This window comes from Penicillium verrucosum (genome assembly GCF_028828655.1).
Source record: "Penicillium verrucosum strain IBT 35672 chromosome Unknown utg000003l_segment0_segment0, whole genome shotgun sequence".
Lineage (NCBI taxonomy): Eukaryota > Fungi > Ascomycota > Eurotiomycetes > Eurotiales > Aspergillaceae > Penicillium > Penicillium verrucosum.
Window position 1 is genome coordinate 3,580,258 of NW_026643212.1, and position 20,652 is coordinate 3,600,909.

General features: G+C 46.2%; 8 protein-coding genes across 8 annotated transcripts; 4 read left to right on the forward strand and 4 right to left on the reverse strand.

Moving 5' to 3' along the window:
- Positions 1 to 2,332: 2,332 nt before the first annotated feature.
- Positions 2,333 to 3,553, reverse strand: N7516_008955 (uncharacterized protein; the record flags this gene model as incomplete). Its single annotated transcript, XM_057221674.1, has 5 exons — positions 2,333 to 2,567; positions 2,640 to 2,724; positions 2,776 to 2,866; positions 2,918 to 3,029; positions 3,084 to 3,553. The coding sequence occupies 5 exons, from the start codon at positions 3,551 to 3,553 to the stop codon at positions 2,333 to 2,335; spliced, it is 993 nt and encodes a 330-aa protein (XP_057071946.1).
- A 1,618-nt stretch (positions 3,554 to 5,171) lies between these two features.
- N7516_008956 (catalase) lies at positions 5,172 to 7,301 on the forward strand (the record flags this gene model as incomplete). Its single annotated transcript, XM_057221675.1, has 8 exons — positions 5,172 to 5,490; positions 5,544 to 5,602; positions 5,652 to 5,813; positions 5,863 to 5,987; positions 6,045 to 6,134; positions 6,206 to 6,473; positions 6,527 to 6,722; positions 6,772 to 7,301. The coding sequence occupies 8 exons, from the start codon at positions 5,172 to 5,174 to the stop codon at positions 7,299 to 7,301; spliced, it is 1,749 nt and encodes a 582-aa protein (XP_057071947.1).
- A 2,057-nt stretch (positions 7,302 to 9,358) lies between these two features.
- N7516_008957 (uncharacterized protein) lies at positions 9,359 to 10,756 on the reverse strand (the record flags this gene model as incomplete). The annotated part of the gene is made up of 1 exon (XM_057221676.1): positions 9,359 to 10,756. One exon carries the CDS (start codon positions 10,754 to 10,756, stop codon positions 9,359 to 9,361), a length of 1,398 nt encoding a protein of 465 aa, XP_057071948.1.
- Positions 10,757 to 11,418: 662 nt separating this feature from the next.
- On the reverse strand, positions 11,419 to 12,753 carry N7516_008958 (uncharacterized protein; the record flags this gene model as incomplete). The annotated part of the gene is made up of 1 exon (XM_057221677.1): positions 11,419 to 12,753. The coding sequence occupies one exon, from the start codon at positions 12,751 to 12,753 to the stop codon at positions 11,419 to 11,421; it is 1,335 nt and encodes a 444-aa protein (XP_057071949.1).
- A 1,005-nt stretch (positions 12,754 to 13,758) lies between these two features.
- On the forward strand, positions 13,759 to 14,475 carry N7516_008959 (hemolysin III family protein; the record flags this gene model as incomplete). Its single annotated transcript, XM_057221678.1, has 1 exon — positions 13,759 to 14,475. One exon carries the CDS (start codon positions 13,759 to 13,761, stop codon positions 14,473 to 14,475), a length of 717 nt encoding a protein of 238 aa, XP_057071950.1.
- Positions 14,476 to 15,638: 1,163 nt separating this feature from the next.
- On the forward strand, positions 15,639 to 16,726 carry N7516_008960 (S1/P1 nuclease; the record flags this gene model as incomplete). Its single annotated transcript, XM_057221679.1, has 2 exons — positions 15,639 to 15,769; positions 15,820 to 16,726. The coding sequence occupies 2 exons, from the start codon at positions 15,639 to 15,641 to the stop codon at positions 16,724 to 16,726; spliced, it is 1,038 nt and encodes a 345-aa protein (XP_057071951.1).
- Positions 16,727 to 17,196: 470 nt separating this feature from the next.
- N7516_008961 (glutathione S-transferase family protein) lies at positions 17,197 to 17,847 on the reverse strand (the record flags this gene model as incomplete). Its single annotated transcript, XM_057221680.1, has 1 exon — positions 17,197 to 17,847. One exon carries the CDS (start codon positions 17,845 to 17,847, stop codon positions 17,197 to 17,199), a length of 651 nt encoding a protein of 216 aa, XP_057071952.1.
- A 2,309-nt stretch (positions 17,848 to 20,156) lies between these two features.
- N7516_008962 (uncharacterized protein) lies at positions 20,157 to 20,390 on the forward strand (the record flags this gene model as incomplete). Its single annotated transcript, XM_057221681.1, has 1 exon — positions 20,157 to 20,390. One exon carries the CDS (start codon positions 20,157 to 20,159, stop codon positions 20,388 to 20,390), a length of 234 nt encoding a protein of 77 aa, XP_057071953.1.
- Between the last annotated feature and the right edge of the window lie 262 nt (positions 20,391 to 20,652).

Here is a 20,652-nt window from a genome sequence, read left to right on the forward strand (position 1 = left end):
TGAGTACAGGAAACTCGCTGAGCATTCTAAGTATCGATTTCCAGCCTAAGCCTAAGCTCTCCAGTGTTATCCAAGCTATATTGAGGACACGAAGGCTGTCCCGATAGTTGTGTAATAGCTTGCTTAAGCTCGCTTCGTTGATTTTTGATTTCGTCACCCCTTTTAGCGTGAGTTCCTACAGCTGCGAAGTCGTGCCAAGGGAGGAAAGGCGTTCAATAAGTCCGCGTGCTGCCCAACCGTTATCGAATACGATTGTCAATTTATACAGGTCAGTTGTATGCCGCACTATTAGGTCAATCCAGTCGGCAATCCCAATTTTTTCTATTGTAAAGTTCAATAGGAGAACTTGCAAGTTGGCCCAAACAGCAATAAACTCTGGCTTCCAAAGATCAGGCATATTAAGGCGTCTTAAATCGAGTTCGTTTGCTCCTCCGCGAAGTTCCGGTATAAAATCAACCAGAAATCCTTTGACGGGGATATGAGCCTCGATGATACCATTGAGAATCAGTATTATGATATCAGTAGACGTGAAGTGATCGAGACGGGTATCTTTATCAGACTAGCCCTGCCGAATAAGGTGAAATGACGTGCAGTTCACTAGACCACGCAGAGCCTCAGCCTATTTCTGAACATCTGCGTCCGGTAGCAAATAGCCGGAGGAATGTCGATTCCATATTAAGCCTTCTCCAAGTTTATCTTCTGGCCTATCGACATATTTCACGGCTAGGCAACAAACATGCGGTACTAGCTCTGAATCGTTTGCTATGGCTTCCACCCTTTCAAGGCCTTTGAGGGACAGGTTTGTCTCCAACCTTTCGAAGAATGTACAGCGAAAAATGTACATAGTGTTCTCATAGATGCTCTTACAAGACAACCGAAATGAGCACAGATCTTCTGCCGGTAAGCGAGATGCAATCGCTTGCAGTAATTCGATGGGGAGATCCCCAAAATTCGAAGAAGTTAACATGATCTTTTCTCCGGGACCATTTCTTCCCCAAGGACGAAAACATTATCGACCGAAAATGTTCAATTAAAGCAGGGTAGACTCAGGAGGCTGTATCAGCTGACCCCAGCCCCCCGGAAGAGGTTTATCCCGGTAAATAAATGTGCGCAAAGCCACAACAACGAATTGAACTGAAGAATATCTCATTTTGGGGCTGTGTGCAGATGCCAAGGGCCGAAGCGTTTCAGGTTCAACTTATAATCATATCGCTATATCACTTGAGGAGGTCAGTGCGGCGTCACGCTACCTAGGGTGATTCTCACCTGCTTCTCACCCAGCTTTTGATGGAGATCCTACGTGGTTGCAATATGGAGAAACAACACTGCGGGATTCGTATGTGTGGGTTGGACAGAGAGGAGAAGGAGAGAAGGAGAGAAGGAGAGAGAGAGACTATGTATCTACTGCATAAAGTGGATCTGTCCCATGTGGGTCCTGAGCCTCAGGCACCCAGGCACCCAACAGCTTCTCACCCAGCTTCTGCCATTTCTCACCCGAGCGACACCCGACTACTGGCCGCACATAAGTGAGTTAGTAGTTGGGTGGATGACCACCAGCGAATCCTCGCTGTTGTATGTTTTTGTTTTATTTTCCATGTTTTAGTGGAGGGGAAACGACCTGTTTGAGACGAGGTTGGTGTATTAGTATTAGTATATCAATGATCGACATAAACGCTAGGCTGAAACGCCACTCGTCCTACGACGGGGAAGAATATGATATTGGGTATTGGGTCGGAAGCTTTCGGTATGTCCTACGTCCTACCGAAGCATCACATATGAGTTTGCTAAGTTCGATCATCACTGCTGGCCAAATGACTGAGACACTGGGGCTGAACTGGCAAATCGCGATTTTGCGTAAGGGCCAGAGCTCCTACGGGTTGTCAAAGCGTAGCTGTGGATTCTGCATGATGACTTTTCCTTCTCTCTCTGCCTCAGTCATTTACGTGCATAGATCGTTCAGCCTTTGACCAAATTTTTGCTGAGCGATTACGGCAGGTTTTAATGAGCGATGCGAAATTGTGGCAGGCCTATCTCAAATACTCGAAGAATGCCACGGCTCATACAGTGTTCAATAGAAATCGACACTGCACAGAAGGCACTGATGAACTAAACTTACATAGAAAGTCTTTGCGGGAAATCTCAACAATCGCAATGGACTGGACATATAAGATCCAATATTATCAATGACAAGAACCGTAGGTATGGACGGATGGACGCAATTAAAGAGCCGCATGGTTAAAGTCAACAGAAATATTACACTGTAGCTATGTGACTGCATTTCAGGACCCCAGCGCTTTCCGCTGCTGTTACTCAAACTACACCCCAACCTCCACTACGCTTTCCCAGTCTTGCGTTTCTTTGGTGGACTTTTCCTTTGAAACTCTTCGGCATACACTTTGAAGAAGTCATCTGGCTCCTGGGGGTGCGAATTGGTGATGTCGTGGAAGGCCGAGGTCGAAATGTAGTTCGTTTTCCCTTCACGGACGAGAGAATAGTACTCTAGTAAGTACTGCTGCTCCGAATTATCACTAGCTGACTGGGATTGAAGGACTCTCTTAGCTTCCGACCTAGCAGTTCGAATATTGTTAGCCCATGCTTTGTATGTGTGGACGATTATGAAAAGCGCTATTTTCACATACTCCGGAATATCTTCAAATCTCAGCTCTTGTCCTAATGCTTTGCTGGCAGCAGAAGCAAGTTCATCTCCAGTCGCTAGCATTGGGCCTGAATAGTATTAGCGGCGGAAAACAGCTTTCACGGATCTGGCTACTTCACCTGTTAACACAATTAATTGGCCGCGATGTTTATCGCTAAATCCATGTTTTCCCTTTCCGGAAAGGACGTATGCCGCAACCTGCGCGACGTCCTGATGGCTTTGTTAGTTGATGTTCATTTGGGCATGCTTTATATAACTTACCCCTAATGCAATTGGAGCAAATTTATGATTAGATCCAAGCGGGATGGGAAGAACTCCTTCTTCTTGCGCATGCTGGGAATAACGAAGCAGGTTCTCAGCGTAAAATCCGGCTCTGGGCCACCAAGTTAGCAAACTATAACTAACTTCAATTTCAAAACCATCCTACCTAATCACAACAGGAGAGTGGCCGGTGGCCGTGGATGGATCACCCTTGCTAGACAACACACGTGTCTCCAAGTCGATGAATTCTCGCAGTTTTGGTTGCTTATTACGTTCCGCAAGATCGCAGCCAGCAGAACTTATGAAGCAAACGTTAGGTACGTTCGCCTTTTTTGCAGCGTCAATCAGTTCCACAGTCAGGTCGAGCTTATCCTCGCGTGCAGGAGGGATGAGACACAATGTGTCTGCGCCGATCGCTTTAATAGAGTCCACCATCTTACTCAGTCGGCCCGGCTCGTGCGCAACGACCTTAGCCCCGAGCTTGGATAGCTGATTGCAAGCTTCTCCATGAGGTTGAAGAGACAGGCAAGTGACCGAGTCAATGTTGTTGCTGAAGTTATCGTTTGTCAATAGCAGCTCCACGATAGTGGAGCCTGTGTGGCCCTCTGCGGCGGTAACACAGACGTGACGCGACATGATTGAGACGTTCAAAACTCTTAGGTACAATTTCCCAGGCTATCAATGGTACATTTTCCAGCTCTACGGGATAATGTGAGCTGCTTTTATAATGATTGAACGTACAATACAAGATTACGACAAATGCGCGTCAATGTCCTTCTAGTATTATCTGCCTAGCGAAGAACAAAATGGCAACGAAAGACAAGTAGATAAATATGATTGCCCGGCTTGTAGACCCCATGCTTCTACATTGGCCTGGTTATGTAGCCCGAATATATTATGTCACTCTGATAACTCCCCCACGCCACTAAATGGAATGGTCACGGAAAAGAAAAAGCATTTATTGAGGATAGACAAGCCGCAATAATAGATTTCCGTTTACACGGGGAGGGGAACAACGGTAATGGTAAGCATCATAATGACGGATTTTGGGGGCACAACAAATCCGGTATCTGACAAGTGAGCGATATTCCAGTTGTTAGCGTGAAGCGGTTATGATGCGGACCAGGAATAAAAGCCAAGCATTTTGAGATTGATGCGTTGGAGCATTGAATGATGCTGTTTGACCATGATGACACGGGGCGCGCCACCTTTTGTTCAATGTGCTCGATGGGTGTCGTCCCGCTTTTCACTTGCGCTCAACCAATTTGAGTCATTTGTCTGAAGAAGAGGTGTTTGGACCTGTGGTGATTTTTACCTAAAGGGACAAGCCGGTTAACAAGTAGCCACTACGCATGTAGTTAAGCCAATATTGTGATGCGGGCTCGTATATGCTCAAGGTCACCAGTTCAAGCGGCGATTGTAACTCACTTAACGAGACCAAATATAGTCGACGGTATGCTAGGGCGAGACGCGAGAGTTGAGAAAGGTATACAGGAATTCAACCAATTTATTGTAAACTTTATGCAGTTTATACTTGATCGGCTCCTTCTAGATGTCAGTCGTCACAAATGTGTGAGTACTATCAGATCAGAAACTACGAAGGTATATCCCATCAATCTCTCCAATTCGTCGTAGATACATTCTCACTACTGCTATCAAAGAGCTGTCCATTGCGCCTCGGTGGGTATCGTACCCGAGTTTATGTGATCTTGTATGCTTTACTGCCAATTGAACACGGCAAAGTCGGACCAAGTAAAAGCTTTGATGTGAGACATTATCAGCTGAAATTTCATGGTGTGAAATTCTTGCAAGTGCTCCTCTAGTTGGCTCCAGTTAGCTATATCAACCTTCAGACCACAGCGCTTTAAGCACTAAGTGCCGTCAAATCTGTTTTGGAAGCGAGCTGATGGTAACCGTCTCCTGCATCATGTATAGTCATCATCCACAAGACAGTACTTTATTCTACCTTGATTTGTATGCAGATTGCCTAATTCGGCGTAGAGCTATCGGTGATGGGAAGATGACGAGCAAACTGCGTGCCCTTGACGTCTCGACCCTAACCCTATATTCATTCCAGGGAAATTTGCTAAATATCAAGAGGGTAGATATCTTTTTTGCTTGGTCTTACTTGTTTTTACTTGGTTCTAAAACGCTTATCTGGAAGGGAGTAGCGGCTTAAAAGCCGTGACACCCCTACGTGTGATCAATATCAGACATACTTACATCCTTTATTGATAATCAATCCAATCTGAACATGGCCGCTCACCCAATTCAAGCATTAGGGGAGGCAATTGGCTCCGTGGGGGTCGACCCCAGGGCTTACCAGCTTTCTTCACTGTTTCAAGGAGCCAATGATGGCCCCGCAAAAACCGCTGCAAAGATTACTGGTGTGCGAGGCCCCGGAAAAAGAGTGGATGATAGTACCTACTTCACAAGTAATGAGGGCATACCCTTCCCGGATGGAGCTCACAGCAAGACCATCGGAGGCATGCCTGTGGCTTCTGATATCCATCTATTCCAGAAACAGCAGCACTTCAACCGATCTAAAAACCTGGAGAGAATGGTTCACCCTTGTAAGTTCTTTTTTTCGATTTCCATAACTTTGTTTATGTCTGACCTTCTCAAGGTGGCAGTGGGGCCTTCGGATATTTCGAGACAACTAAAGATGTTACGGCGTATTGCAAGGTTCGTTTACCCAAAGGCAATCCCCACGGCCTCAACTAAAGTATAAAAGGCCGATTTCTTGAAAGGCATTGGTCTCAAAACCCCAGTGTTCACCCGATTTTCTACTGTCACCCTCGGTCGCGAGTTTCCCGATCTGGCTCGAAACCCTCGTGGCTTTGCCATCAAATTTTACACGGGGGAGGGCAACTATGATATTGTCGGGTTGAACTTTGTATGTCTCTCCATACCCCCTACTGTTTCCTGCTATTGATTATCCCAAGCCTGTCTTCTTTTGCCGTGATCCCATCCAAGGCCCGGATGTGATCCGCTCCCAATACCGGAACCCACAGAATTTTTTACTCGATCATAACTCGCTGTTTGATCTTCTTGCTAACACACCGGAAGGGTAAGAACAAGGTCACGACAAGAAGTGAATTGAGCGGAATGTCTAACATTCGCACAGTAACCATGCGGGAATGATGTTTTTCAGTGACCACGGTACACCACAAGGATGGAGACATAATCACGGATACGGATGCCATACCTTCAAATGGTGCGGTTATCTATAGCGCTCTTTTCACATACAATTTTCACGTACAGGACGGCTAACCCAGTTCCTAAAAGGGTCAACAAAGACGGTAAATTTGTCTATATAAAGTATCATTTCCTCGCCAATCACGGTCAAAAGCAATTCACTGCCGATGAAGCCACGAGACTTAGCGGCGAAGATCCCGATTACTCCAAGCGCGACCTTTGGCGGGCCATTGAAAATGGCGAAGAGATTACCTGGACTGCGCATGTGCAGATCATGCAGCCGGAAGAAGCCGATCCAGATAATCTTGGATTTGACCCATTTGATGTCACCAAAGTTTGGCCCAAAAGCAAGTTCCCGGTAAGCATTTTCATCTACCAATGTAGACACTTCGCCTAACAAGATTATCGAAGTTGCGCGAATTCGGCAAGCTGGTTTTGAACCGCAATCCGGGGAATTTTCATAGAGATGTTGAGCAGGCTGCATTCTCTCCGGGCAGCATGGTCCCAGGTATAGAAGATAGCCCAGATCCTCTTCTTCAATTTCGCACTTTCTTCTATCGTGATGCCCAACTGCATCGAATTGGAGTCAACTGGCATCAAATTCCAGGTGAGATCCTCTATCCTTTATAAAGACGTAATACTGATGTTTCCTTGAGTCAACTGTCCATTCATGGCATCCTCTTACGCTTCATTGAACTTCGATGGCCAAATGAGAGCCGACGCAAACCATGCTGGAAATCCACAGTATGCACCGAACAGTTTCGTGAATAAGTTCCGCCCTGATACTGCCGAAACTCCATACCAGGTTGCCGATAGCACTGTGAGTCGTAAGTCGCATTTCTGGCATGAGGGCAGCCTCTCCGAGTATGAGCAGACTCGAGCGCTCTATGAAAAGGTTATGAATGGCAAAGCCCGGGAGCATTTGCACTCGAACACTGCCTCCGCACTCAAGAAGGTCGAGTACCCCGTGATCCAAATGAAATATTTGGCACAGCTGTTCAAAGTTTCGCATGAATATGCTAAAGCAGTGTACGATCTGTTGCCGAAGAAATCGTTCAGCTTCGACGAAGTGGAAGAAATTTCCAGAGGAGCTGAGAAGATGGGCAAGGAGGAAAAGTTCTGTCCAAGTGCGAAAACAGATAAGTTAGTGGGAAAATGTCCCGGCAAAAAGGTTTACAACGCCTAGTGCAGCTGGCGGTTATATTAGCACTACAAATATTCAACATAAATTGTAACTTCTCTAAGTTTTGATCGGTAATTTATTCATGCCGCGTAGATTTATTTCACATTAAAGATGAGGTGTTTTATGGCATAGGACTTGATCTGGATATGGATTGGGAATGGGACCACTGACTGGCTATGACTATTTCCTCACAACACCTAGCAAAATACATTATCTCCCTGCCCTTGGGGGCGTGACCAGTTATAAAATAGAAAAATAGGCTAGAGTAGAGGAAAGCAAGCGAACAAGCAAAGTGGTATGAAGGAAAAGAAAAAAATAACATCATTCAGATAAAGAACATAAGATAAAGATACATAGCTATTTGATATTTAATGTGGAATCTATTGATGCTTGTGGAGAAACAATACAGATAGATTCGTAATGGTAAAGATGGACGCAGAGAGAGAGAAGAGAGAAGGAGGAGAGAAACTGGTCCTAGGCCTCAGGCACCCAGGCACCCAACAATTGGTCGTACTTGGATTGGAGTAATTGGGTGAGGCACTGCCTGGGTGGATGTAGAAATTGGGCCAGGATTCATCTTGCAAGTGTATTTGGGGTTTCTCGATCTCTTGGTCGGTGGTGGGTTTGTAGTTGACTTTTGTGTGGAAGTAGGTCCCGACACGGACTGGGCTGCAGGAGCGCACCAACACGAGGTGGTTGGTGGTGGTGGGCTTGGCACCCTTCTTCAATTACCCTCTCTACAATCTACAATATAATTCAGTCCAGATTCAGTTCAGATTCAATTCAGATTCAATTCAGATTCAATTCAGATTCAGTTCAGATTCAGTTCAGATTCAGTTCAGATTCAATTCAGATTCAACATTAGTTTTTGTAAAGTGAGAGTAGATCTAAATTACTGCTAGTAATATAAACCAATGAGAGAGTCATGTGCCGGTGGCAGACTTAGTCACCTGTACACGTGATTATTCCTCGAGAAATGATCTACCAATAGCGGCTCCATTCTGCCGTCGCCGCCCGGCAGAACTACACATCTTAAAGCTACATTGTGACGGACTTGAAAGGCGGTGAGTTAATGGCAGTATAGTGGGGTTCCCATCAAGAGAACCCACTTCCCTAGTTATTCTCTCTCCCACCATCCTTAACCAATCAATATCATCAATTCCTTCGGGTCCTTTATCATTCTTGTTCCTTACATCCCGAGGTCCACGTTATTGACTACACCACTAACGTTAATCCGAGTGAGACCATCAGCTAAAATGGCAAAACGTCAAAAGACGGACATCCCGTCCTCCATCAACCCCATCGAATAGACCCATGGGCCATTAGCCGTGACCCTCTCAGCGAAATTGTACCACAGTCGATCCCAGATTACAGCGAGCTTTGCCACCCGAGGTAAGTCGCCATATCTAGTTAAGTAATAGTATCATTTCGCTAATTAGACTAGGGCCAAGCTAACTATACTCTATCGGGGGTTACAAGGGAAGACCCCATCATAACAATACGGCAAGCCATATCACCAGATCCGGTGATATTCAACGATAGTCGCCAATCATGGGCGAATAGCGAGGGAACGACCCTCCTAGAAACGCTTCAGACTCTCTCACAGGCTATCCGAGACCTCAACAAAAGGGCTGATGCCTAAGAGAAGGAACTTCGGGACACACAGAAGGACCTTGAAGAGGCCGAAAAAGCCCTCATAAAGTATGAGCGGACGTTTGATGCGCATACAATCGAGGTACGGTCGATTGTCCTAGACAAATGGGCTGGGGTACCAATCAGCAATAAGAGAAGGAAGGTCTCAGCGCAACGCTGCTGCCCATGGAGGTAGTATCCTTGCGGGTTATGATGTGATCCGTAGGGAGATTGACCAGCCAGAGTCAAGGGCGGACCGGTGGAAGCCGGTGTTTGAATCCCACTACAATGTGTCGTGGGACTTTCTTTATACCCGCGGAGGGCTTGTTTCAGCTAGCAAAGAGCTAGTTCGGATCTTCGATTATCTTGCCAATATTAGAAATTAAGAATAACAATTTATATTTAAAGGGTTGTATATATAGACTAGATCATTCATCAAGAACAACCACCCCCAGCCGCCGAGCAGCCGTATTCATGTCTACGACCCGGGAAACGATTGTATCATCAGATGAAGTGTCCGGATCCTCAGACTCGTCCGAGTCCGTCATATAGAAGTACACCCCAGCCTCTGAGACGAACTTTGCACGGTCAAGAATAACTGTGAACGTACGAAATCCGCTATCGTCGCATGCCCCCTGTGAGCTTTTAATATATTGGTCGGGTCCTTGAGGTGTAAAACGTTTTGCTGCTAGGGGTTGACTATCCCCTGTTGTGATATTGTGTAGTGCCCCAATAGAAAAGGGATTTTCTCGGTTGTCTTCATTTTGCTGGGATAGAATCTCAAGAACTTCGTTCTGAGCGGGCCTGATGGCCGACCAGGAATTGGACTTTGGAATGAAGAATTTGAGAGTGAGAGTTTTGTTGGCCGGGAGGTTGGAGACCATTGACGCCGTAAAGAGGCGCGCTGTGCTTTCTAAGAGAGAACCTTCTGTGTCGCGTATGTGGCTGAGAAAGGCCGTATGGACAATGTATTGAATATCAGGGGTTTCGCCCTTAGGGGTATTGGTGACTGTCACGATGTTGGCTTCCTGAGAAATATGGAATGCCGGACCAAGAGAGAAGCCGCCAACTGAGGTTTCTAGGCCTAGCTGGTTACGAATCTGTTCTTCTGTCGGCATATCCTGGCTAGGAGGCTTGCCCTCATCAATACCTAAGGCGTCTCGCTCCGGATAGGGAGGGACATTATTGAAGATATCGAGAATCATTAACTGGCCTATATAGATCTGGTCTATAAGGCGCTCGATGACGAATTCAAATGCCTCTGACGGGAGTTTCTCTTGGCCCTTATGCAAATGCTGCGCCAAGTCAACCTTAGTACACGTGCTAGAAAATGTGCGATTGAAATAGAGTAAGTCTGGGCCTTCGCCTATCTCCTCAGCCTCCTCCGAGTCCTGCATATTGCCTACTCGATAACTGTGCGATCGTAGTAGGACACAAAATCCAATATTCGAGGATGAATATGGACGATTGAATCTCGGGATCAGTGGGAGGGGATTTTCAATCCCTGACTGATTTTCAATCCCTGACTGATGTTGCTGCTTGCGACGGGCGATTTCAATGCGATTATGTTCGATGCAGGCAAAGCCATCGGGCGGGCGATATGAATAAATCTCGAATAAAGGCTTGACTTCATCATTCCAGAACATCTGCATGAGGTAGTTTCGGAGCTCGTCGTGGTCGTCGTCCAGGGGAACAAGGCTGTAGACCTGAAAGGCAACTAGTTCACTGGGCTCTGGCTCGTATTCTGGGTTTACGTACTGCTCGAGCACGACAGGATGACCCAGATGGTCAGCGTAAGTGCGCACTTGTTTCCAAGACCTAGACATGGCGACTGGTCTTTGGGGGGTAATTAACACTTGATGGAAACCAGGTTTAAAAAAAGACAAGTCAAGTAAACGTCGTGGGGAACGACGGGAGAGGGGTTATATAAGCAGGGAGAAGATCGACAGTTAACTAGTTAGTTAGTTAGCACTAATCGACCAACGTAGAACGAACCTTTTAAGGGACTTTCTCGTATAATGCTCTCTAACAGAGATCCTACGGAGTTGCAATTCAGAGATGGAGAAACAACACGGTAGGATTCGTCTGAGAGCAGAAGGACGGAGAGAGAAGAGAGGAAAAGGGGGAGAAAGAGAAGCTATCTACAAGTGTGGATCTGTCTCATGTGGAGCAATATGCCTCAGGCATCAAGGCACCCAACACTCTCTTTAAGTCGAGTGTTACTACCTCGTATAGGAACTTAAACCTTAGACTCGAACGGTGCTTTGCGACTTTCTAATAGTCCTCTTACTTACTCCTAGAAACTATCAATTAGAAAACAGGGGGATTCCGACCAACATTAGCCGAAATTTAACTTTTTCGGCAGCCGACGTATACTCTTATAACTAGGTTGTAGTGTCTTTGGACAATAAAGACTGGATGGTCATCGGAAACTCAAGTCTCGAACAATACGAGGAAATGGACCGAAAGAACACTAAATGGTATCTATTCACCAATGAGGTAACATGTCCGCTACTTCAAAAGTCTTGAATGCACCAATTGGTAGCTGGCGCAAACTAACAAACACCTCGACAAACATATATCCCCGAGCACTAACATATAGGAAGATTATTGGAAGAATGATCATAATTTCCCAACGTAAGATAGGTTTTGCTTCCCTTTGCTCTTTCTCAAAGGCATTTAAGCGACTGATAGTATCTTGACGTGCCAGCGCGGCCTCCGCGTCGATTTGTCGCTGCGATAGTGGGCTTTTCATCCGCAGCCAGATCAGGTATTTGTCCCATCTACCAAAGCGCTGACGAGCAGCAATTGTTTCAAAGATCCAATATAGCACAGTTGCACCCGTTACAATAGAGCTTGCAACCCGCCAAAGAATTTGCTCAACCCGAGAGGGAAAGACAAAATACCATCCTATAAGGTGGAAGGAAGCAAATGCTGAGGTTAAACAAAATAGAGAAAATTTTTCAAACGTCCCGATATCCGGGAATCGGTCATCTGGAAAGCGTCGTAAGGGCCTTTCGCGGTCGTCAAACCGTAAACCAAAGAACCCCATGACGTCGTAGCCACAAGTGAAGGATTGTTTGGCGACGAAGTCGAGAGGCGTGTGGCGGTAAGGTGTAGCAGCAATATCACCAGCTTCGAGAAGAACATCGGCCGTGCTAGCTTCCATGTTAAGAACAATGCCGGTGTGGACGTCACTTGGTTTGTGCATCCAACAAATAAAAGTCCCAAAGGTACAAATCACAATAGCCGCTGACAGTTCGAGCGTAGTGGTTGGAAGCTTAAGAATGAAGCGACCAAAGAGTTGGATCATCAGCCAAGTAGCCTGCCCGACGCTGAGCAGTCTAGCGAGTGTATCTGTTTTTGACTTGTCCCATATCTCGTTCTGCGTAATCTGTGGACAATCTAAGTACTGCTTTTCGACCAGGTACGCCAATTGACGGCTGTTGACTAGAAAGGGCGCGCTGTTTTTAGGCTGAAGGAGCATCCCGCCCATGTCGGCATAGAAACCGTGCCGTAGAGTCCATCTGTCTTCTTTCATTCCCAGTTTGCGGAAACGTTTCACAGATCGCCGTGCTGACGCATATTGACCGATAGCAACAGAAAGGACTAACTCCGGGGAGACAATCGCCCAAAACATCCACTTTGCACGGCGAGAAAGGATTTGAAATTGACTGTCTCTGGGGTTAGGAAGACTTAGACAGATGGCTGTCCAAGTACAGAGAAAGACTGTCAACAGTGAAGACCAAATAATGTCCATCGTTCCCCGTGTGTTGGGCCCGGATACCCAGCCAGCGGTGCCATTGTTTGAGATGACGTCCATAGCATAAAGAGAAGCGCAATAAAAGATGTTCTATGTGCATGGTGAGTATCGCGGGCAAGTAAAATAATATAACCATCACATATCATGGCCAGCACTCATACCTATCTTTTTCGGTACCCATAGATCCAAGTCTCTTTACTCTACTCTGCTCCTAATTTGTGATCTAGATGCCAACGGACACGGATAAAAATATACCTGCATATTTTTTAGCGCCAGTATAATCTTGAGAAAACCTGCCCAACAATTGTCGTGTAGCCGCCTGGTGGGCTTGCCAATTGTGCCTGAAACGAGGGGCATGCATGGCTCTTGCCAAAGGGCACGTCGACCTGAGATTTGCAGATTTGTGGCTTTCTCACAATAAGGGGCAAAGGCGTGGGTTCGGATGAGAAAGACTCATTTCAGTTATAGATATATGCTATGAACCTGAGGCCAATGTGCGATTTGGTTCAACACACGGTGCCCCTTTCGAGATACACCTCACCAACAAATCGGTCAATGCAGCGATAGAAAGTAGGATACTGCTCTGTTAGCAAAGTACGCTACTGCAGAGCTAGCCACTGTCGGGGGACTAATTTTGAATCGGCCAATCGTGACACGTGTTTGGTGTTTGGTGTGATGGGTTTCACCGTCGCGTGTCGCGCGCGAAAAGAGGGCGCTTAGGGGAAATTTGACAGAAAAAACACGCACTGAGATCGTTTCATCGCTCAAAATAATTCAATATTTCCAAGGTTCTTCCAATTCATCTTTTTTGCAGTGCTTGACACCTTCAGATCCAAGAAGACTACAAGGATGACCCGACGCGCGACATCCCCGCTCCAACACTCCCAATTATTGACTGAGAGCTTGCCAGCCACCTCCAAGCCAGATTATCAGTCGTACTGGCCAACTATTGGAAGCAAAGATAAAATTCCGGGATGGCTGTGTGATAATGATTATATTTTAGAAGGCCATCCAATGCCCACATATTCTTACAAACGATCTTTGCGTCTGTGGCGTTGTTTACACATGGAAACAATGAACATTTGGACTCATCTACTCGGATCGATAGCCTTCATCGCTGTTGGTTTCACTCTGAAGCATTCCGTTTCGATCTCAGAAGAACTCAATTTCACCCGCGGCGATGTATTTGCTTTCGGATCCTTCTTGGCCTCGGCAACCATCTGCTTTGGCCTCAGCGCTGGATTCCATACCCTAAGAAGCCACTCTTACAATATTCACCATCTCTGGGGAAGAATGGATATTCTCGGGATCTGTTTCCTCGCTCTCGGAGCTGGTACCTCCATGACATATTACGCGTTTTATTGCAGACCCTTCATCCAGCGGGTGTATTGGGGACTCAATCTCTTCTCAGCGATGGGCGCTGCCATCACTTTGTTTGACACCGGCGGTGGCGGCAATACAATGAGAACACTACGAGGAGGTGTTTTCTCTTTACTCGCTATCTCTGCCATGCTGCCGATTCTCCAAAGTGTGATTGAGTTGGGCTGGACTCGTGCGAGTAATGAAATCGGTGCTGGGTGGTATCTCGCAGAAGCACTCTCCCTCTTGACGGGAGTGCTTGTGTTTGTCTGTCGGTTCCCAGAGAGACTGAGCCCCGGAACCTTTGACATTTGGGGCCATTCACATCAGCTTTGGCATACATTTGCTGTGCTTGGAGGCGCTTTCCATGTTGTTGCTTTGGTGGCTGCATACGACTACCGTCGGATACACAAAATCTGCTGAGCTACCTCGCAGTGAAATCTTACTTAACCACTAGCCAGCTGGTACTTGGAGTAATTGATCAAAAGCGACCACCCCCACAGTATCAGGAGACATCCAATGAATGGAGCTGTTAGGGCCCCAAACCCACCGTCACTTTAGAGGTTACGGTCTCAGAGAGACAGGCAAATTTGGAGAGTGATGTCGACTTTTGGTTTGACTAGAGCAGAGATGTTCTCCAAATTACGGGGCCATGACACTGCCGTTCAAGATATCCATGGTATTCTGCATTTAGATTACAAGGTGCCTCGCAAGAGGTTTCTTAACAATGCATGTATACAAGCAGTGGATCATCACCCCCGTATACATTCTACGAGTAAAAGACCTCATCTTCGAAAGGAGAACGAGAATAATCACTGGTTTTACATAGAAAAGTCCTCTGCACAGTTTATGCCCTTTACTGCCTTTGTATACACCTAAGAAGACATTTAGGAACACATTTAAAAAAGACCACCAGAAATACCCGACAAGGCCGCATAGGCGGCCGATTATACTTGTTACTCTTGATGGGGGAAGTTCTTAGCATATTCATTTCTTTTCACTATTCCTCGCTTCTCTTTTATTTCAAAGACGGGCTACATTGAGTAAGATCGGCACGGAATTTTTGTGTGAATTTCGCGTGGATCATTGCTAGCATGTTGACTGTTTTTTGAATCTGTAAATCTATACTCCGTACCTTTAATCTGTACGTATGTGTTTAGATTTTCAACAATTCCAATTTTTTATTTCTATATGGTCAATTATGTGTTTGTTTACCCTTCGTCTATCACTTTACCCTTCGTCTATTATCTCATATCATATTGCCTCTAGACTCGAGATTCGAAGAAACCGAGTGGCCACTTCTTCAGCGCCGGTGGTCTCCGGTGGCTGGCATGCTTTAGTGCTGACCCCGCAATTTAGTTCGCGAATCAGACTGCGTAGGAAATCGGCGTGTTCTTATCTGCTGACAAGCCCTTGCATATAAGCCGTTTTTCTTGTTGTAACGTCGGCTTCATCGGTAATGTGACTTGCACCAAGTGGAAACCGCCGGCCCTTGAAACTATATATTGCAATTGCATTTTCGCTGACTTTCATAAATAAACGCCCAAACCACTTTAGACTGTGAGCCCCTCAAAGTTCTCATAAGAATGGTGTCTCTATCTAGGATTGCTTTCGTCACCTTTGGGGTCATTCATGGGGCAAATGCGTGGGGTGTATTGGGCCACGCGACTGTTGCCTATGTCGCCCAACACTACATTTCTCCCGAAGCCGCGTCATGGTAAGTCCTCTCTAAGATAACAAAAGTATTCAATGCTAATGTAATCCAAGGGCACAAGAAATTCTCAACGACACTTCTAGCTCGTATTTAGCAAACATTGCTTCTTGGGCGGACCAATATCGCCTCACAGATGACGGCAAATGGTCAGCCCCACTGCACTACATTGATGCTATGGATGATCCTCCAACAAGCTGCAACGTGGACTATGAGCGCGACTGTGGAGATGAAGGCTGCTCAATCTCTGCCATTGCCAATTATACCCTGCGCGCGGGGGATGGTAGACTTAGTGCTGATCATACCGCCGAAGCCCTCAGATTCCTCGTGCACTTCATTGGCGATCTCACACAGCCACTGCACGACGAGAACTACGAGGTTGGCGGAAATGGTATCAAGGTCACTTTCAACAACTACACTGACAACCTTCACGCGGATTGGGATACATACATGCCTGCACAGCTGATTGGCGGTAGTTCGCTTGCCGAGGCAAAGGGATGGGCCGACAGCCTGGTGGATGAAATCGCCGCTGGCACCTATAAGAACCAAGCTAAGAGCTGGACCAACGGCGATACTATCAGTGATACTGTCACTACTGCTACCCGATGGGCATCGGATGCCAATTCCTTTGTCTGTACAGTTGTCATGCCGGATGGAGCTGCTGCCCTGCAGACTGGCGATCTCTATCCGAAATACTATAACTCCGCCATCGGCACGATTGAGCTGCAGATTGCTAAAGGCGGTTACCGACTGGGCAACTGGCTCAACATGATCTACAAGCAAAAGATTGCTGCCAAGTATAAGTCAGGGAAATTCGGCAAAGGGTCTCGAGAGCCAGCGCCTGAGCCAGAGTTCTTCCGATCGTCTCTTCGTGAGCCTCGTGAAATGAGTCGCGCAAATCTGGCTAGAGCGGCCATGGGAGGATCTTGCTGCACCTCGGAAGGGCGTGAGCATAGCCATTGATCCGATGGAATTTGAAGAGAAAATATATGTTGTGGATCTAGCTACCTGGGGCTACCCATTCTTATTTGCTCTAGAACAATTTTTGATATACTACATCCTTCCTTCTTATCGCCCCATAAATTGTAACAACGCTCGTACGTTGAAAGCAAAACCCCAAGCAAATGACCAATGAATTGTGTCTTACGATTGAAATCCTTTTACTGTTCTACCTATGTCTTGTAGACATGAGTCCACAGACTATAGGTTCATTTACACATATCTACAGCCTACGCATATGATGTTGAAACTTCCAGTTAATTCTCAGTAAACTAGTATGGAATCGGGATTGCCCCTAATATCATTCTGGGTCAAGTAGATCAGATCATTAAAGCCTTGGGTCGTCAAAAACAGAAGCCGCATGAGCGGCCCACTATCCTTGTTCTTCGTTTCATTTCATTCTATCCACTCGCAAATATTCTCATGAAATTCGTTTAGTGCTGTGCACAAGCCTCGGCCCGATCCTGGACCGACTTGGAAATAGCAGGACGTTCCTGCACCAGCTTCAACCAAGCAGCAACATTGGGGAACTCCTTCTCCATATCAATTCCAAACTGGCCAGTAAGCAGATACCAAGGCACGAAAGCAGCATCGACATATGAGTACTTGTCACCGACAAGATACTGCTTTCCCTCGAGGGCGCGGTTGAGCACACCAGAGACACGGCGGATTTCGTTGATGTAACGGTCAATTGCGCTTTGCACCTTCTCTGAGTGAAAGCGACTGAACCAGATAGCCTGGCCGAAATATGGGCCTTGACCAGACACCTGGAAGTGGAGCCATTGCTTGGCGAAGTGGTATTCCTTGGAGCCGGTGGCAAAGCTGATGGTGTTTTGCTTGTCGTATGTGTCAACCAGGTATTCGACAATCGCACCGGATTCCCAGAGGGTGATGTCGGTGTTGGGGTCTTCAATTGCGGGGACGCGGCCGTTGGGGTTGATAGACTCGAATGGCTCTTTCTTCATGTCTGGGAAGTCGACGATCTTGTGGGTGTAGGGAATATTCAGCTCTTCCAGGACCATGATCACCTTCCAGGGATTGGGGCCTGGGCCATGGCCGTAGACGGTGATAGGCTTGAGAGACATTGTTTTGGTTTTGGTGGGGTAGTTATTTTTGGATTGAAGGAGAGGGGGAAATTGTGTAAAAAGGACATACCAGATCAGGAACTAAAGCTCTCTTAAATCAGACTTCCAACCCCTCAGAACCCCACAATTCTTCTCGGCTATCAATCCTGCACCTTCAAATGTCCTAAGCAAAGACCTCGGGAGTTTCCCAGATGCCATGGAACCCGAAACCTGAAGCTGACAAATGGCTCGGGGAGGGGGGACCCTGTAGAAACTTCCAGAGTACGGAATTGGATTGCTCCACGTCATTTCCAGACCCCTGGAGGTTGCAAATGCTTCGCCTTCGGCAAAAAAGTGTTACCGCCAAGCCGAACTGCCGGTGTCTGCCAGGACCTAAAATGATTACTAACATGTTGATCTTCCCATCCACGGGTGGGACTTGGTTGGATAACGATGTTGAAGTTGATAGGAAGCAGAGTATAACTCCAACCCAACTCGGAGATATCCAATTGCAAAAATCAGTGGTGTTGATATGAAAAGCAGAAGTTGACACTGTGGCTGCTTCATGGCTCGGAATATTAGGGTTTTTATCAATTGTCTGAGATCAGATTTTGGATTCCAGCACAATCATCCATGGATAGATTGGGCTGACGCATCACTCAATGACTCGGCTTGCCGTGGAGCCTCGAAAACGAGTCCGATGCAGCATATTCGTAATAGTGGGAAATCTGTGGATATGTACTGCTGCCAAGGCCGCAGGGCGTGTGAGTTAGAGTATCCAAAGAGATAATGCGGGTGATGGAGATAATTAATCATTCCTGGTTCTGTGACTCTCTGATCGAGTCATCTCTAGTCAATATAAGGTTGACAAGCCTCATCGATCGGACTTCCGGACCAACTCTATCGGACTAACACTGCTCACCCAAATATATTCCGATGCTTACATGGCCCTGCTGAATTATATGTCGGATCAGTATTTCGAAACTAAAATAGCATTTCACCGTAATCTATAGATTAGAAATCAATCAGGGCGATCACAAGTTTGTGAATTCAGTACCCCGTACTCCGTACTCCATATCGGAGTAAAAATATCATGTTCGGACTAACATCGGACTACCTCAAACCAGAACATCCCTGTTCTACTATATACTAACTTCTTAGACTAAAAATACGTGTCGGTTGAATCATTTCCGAGTTGCCTCATGTTTATCCCTTATACTCCATACTTTTGAATTTCTAATTATCCAAGGCTTCGTCCTTTTAAGCTTTCGCCCTTTGAGTCATCCTAAGCCACTTCGTAAATAGCGCCTTAGCATCTAGCCATTTATCCTCGAAATCTGGTAAGTATCCCTGCAATTTATAGAAACAGCTATGCTACATATTCTTACCAGTGGCTCTAAGACAGGCTTTTAACCGACACGAAAGGCAAAATACACCAGAATTAATTCCGAATTCCTTCGGACAAGATCCAGACCTCATCTCCGACCTGGGAGGATGGATATCTGCATTAGTCTCAGCCTAAAACTCGGTCTAACATGTGAATAGTAAAAATACGAAGTCACTAAAAATTAACTACGCCCTTCCGCAAGATATTTCTGAACGGGGAAATCTAAACGAGTTACATACGAAAGAGCCTGCGAATGAATTGCTGAATTTGGAACCCGCACTGTTCGGTGTCATTATTTAGGTCTAGAGGATGGATACACATGCCCCAGAGAGTAAGTAGCTTGTTTTATTGAACCTTTTTGGCTTTCTTACACTCTCATACATTCCATTGGATACTTCTACCGCAACGGTTTTATCGAATATATTTTTGTATTTTCCATTTCTGTAGCCCGCCAGTAAAAATTCAACTCCGAACTCCGATCTTTACTCCGATCTTTAGCGGCCCCCACACATAAGGCGGCTGTGACTGACGTCTTTGTTGGGCTGTTCCGTGTGGGTTTACAGTCCAAAGCTTCTAGATTCGATGCCTAGTACTCCGTATTATGACTGAGATAGTGGGGCTTTGGCGTTTTGAGATTTTCTCTCGGAATGCCAACCTAGCACGGAGTAAATGATGTGATGGGTGATCAACATCTCTATATAAAAACCCGATGATATCCCCGTAGAAAGAACCATTCCAATCCAATCCATTGCAACGCATTAGATCTTAGAGATCTAATCACCGACATCCTTCTCATACCTTCCTCCCGAACTATAACCACCAAACCAACTCACACTTCGTTTACATTTATATACCTCCCTTATATCAACGAACCCTCGAACTTCTCAACCAATCCTCCAAAATCCCCCAAAACACACGCACAAATCGTCAAATACAACTCAAGATGTTCAACAAGTCCTCCAACTCGTCTTCCAAGGCCACATCGAGCGCAGCCTCAACACACTCCACCGTTTCCACAGCCACAACTCTCAATTCAGCTGACCCGTCAACCAAGAACCACAAGTGGTACTCGCTCAGCTCTAAGTCCTCGAAGTCCGATTCCAGTAAGATCGCCATAGACCTTCAGAAGAAGAAGCTGCACAACGAGGCTCTTGCCAGCTACTTCAGCATGCGCTAAGTGGCTTCGAAGCAATGGATGGATGCATGTACTTCTGTGTCGATTACCATTACACCCGCTCGATCCACTTACGATAACCTGGATTGGATGCTTCGGGGCTCTCTTCTTCTTTTCTCTTGTCTGTTTTTGTGCTTGATTCGTTGCATTCGTTTCGATGCTATGCGCTGCCGTGTCGATTTTTGGGTATACTTGTTCGCCCTTTCGCCTCAATGATGGAATGATTTGGATACCATATACTACGTTTAATAATTTGTGATTCGCA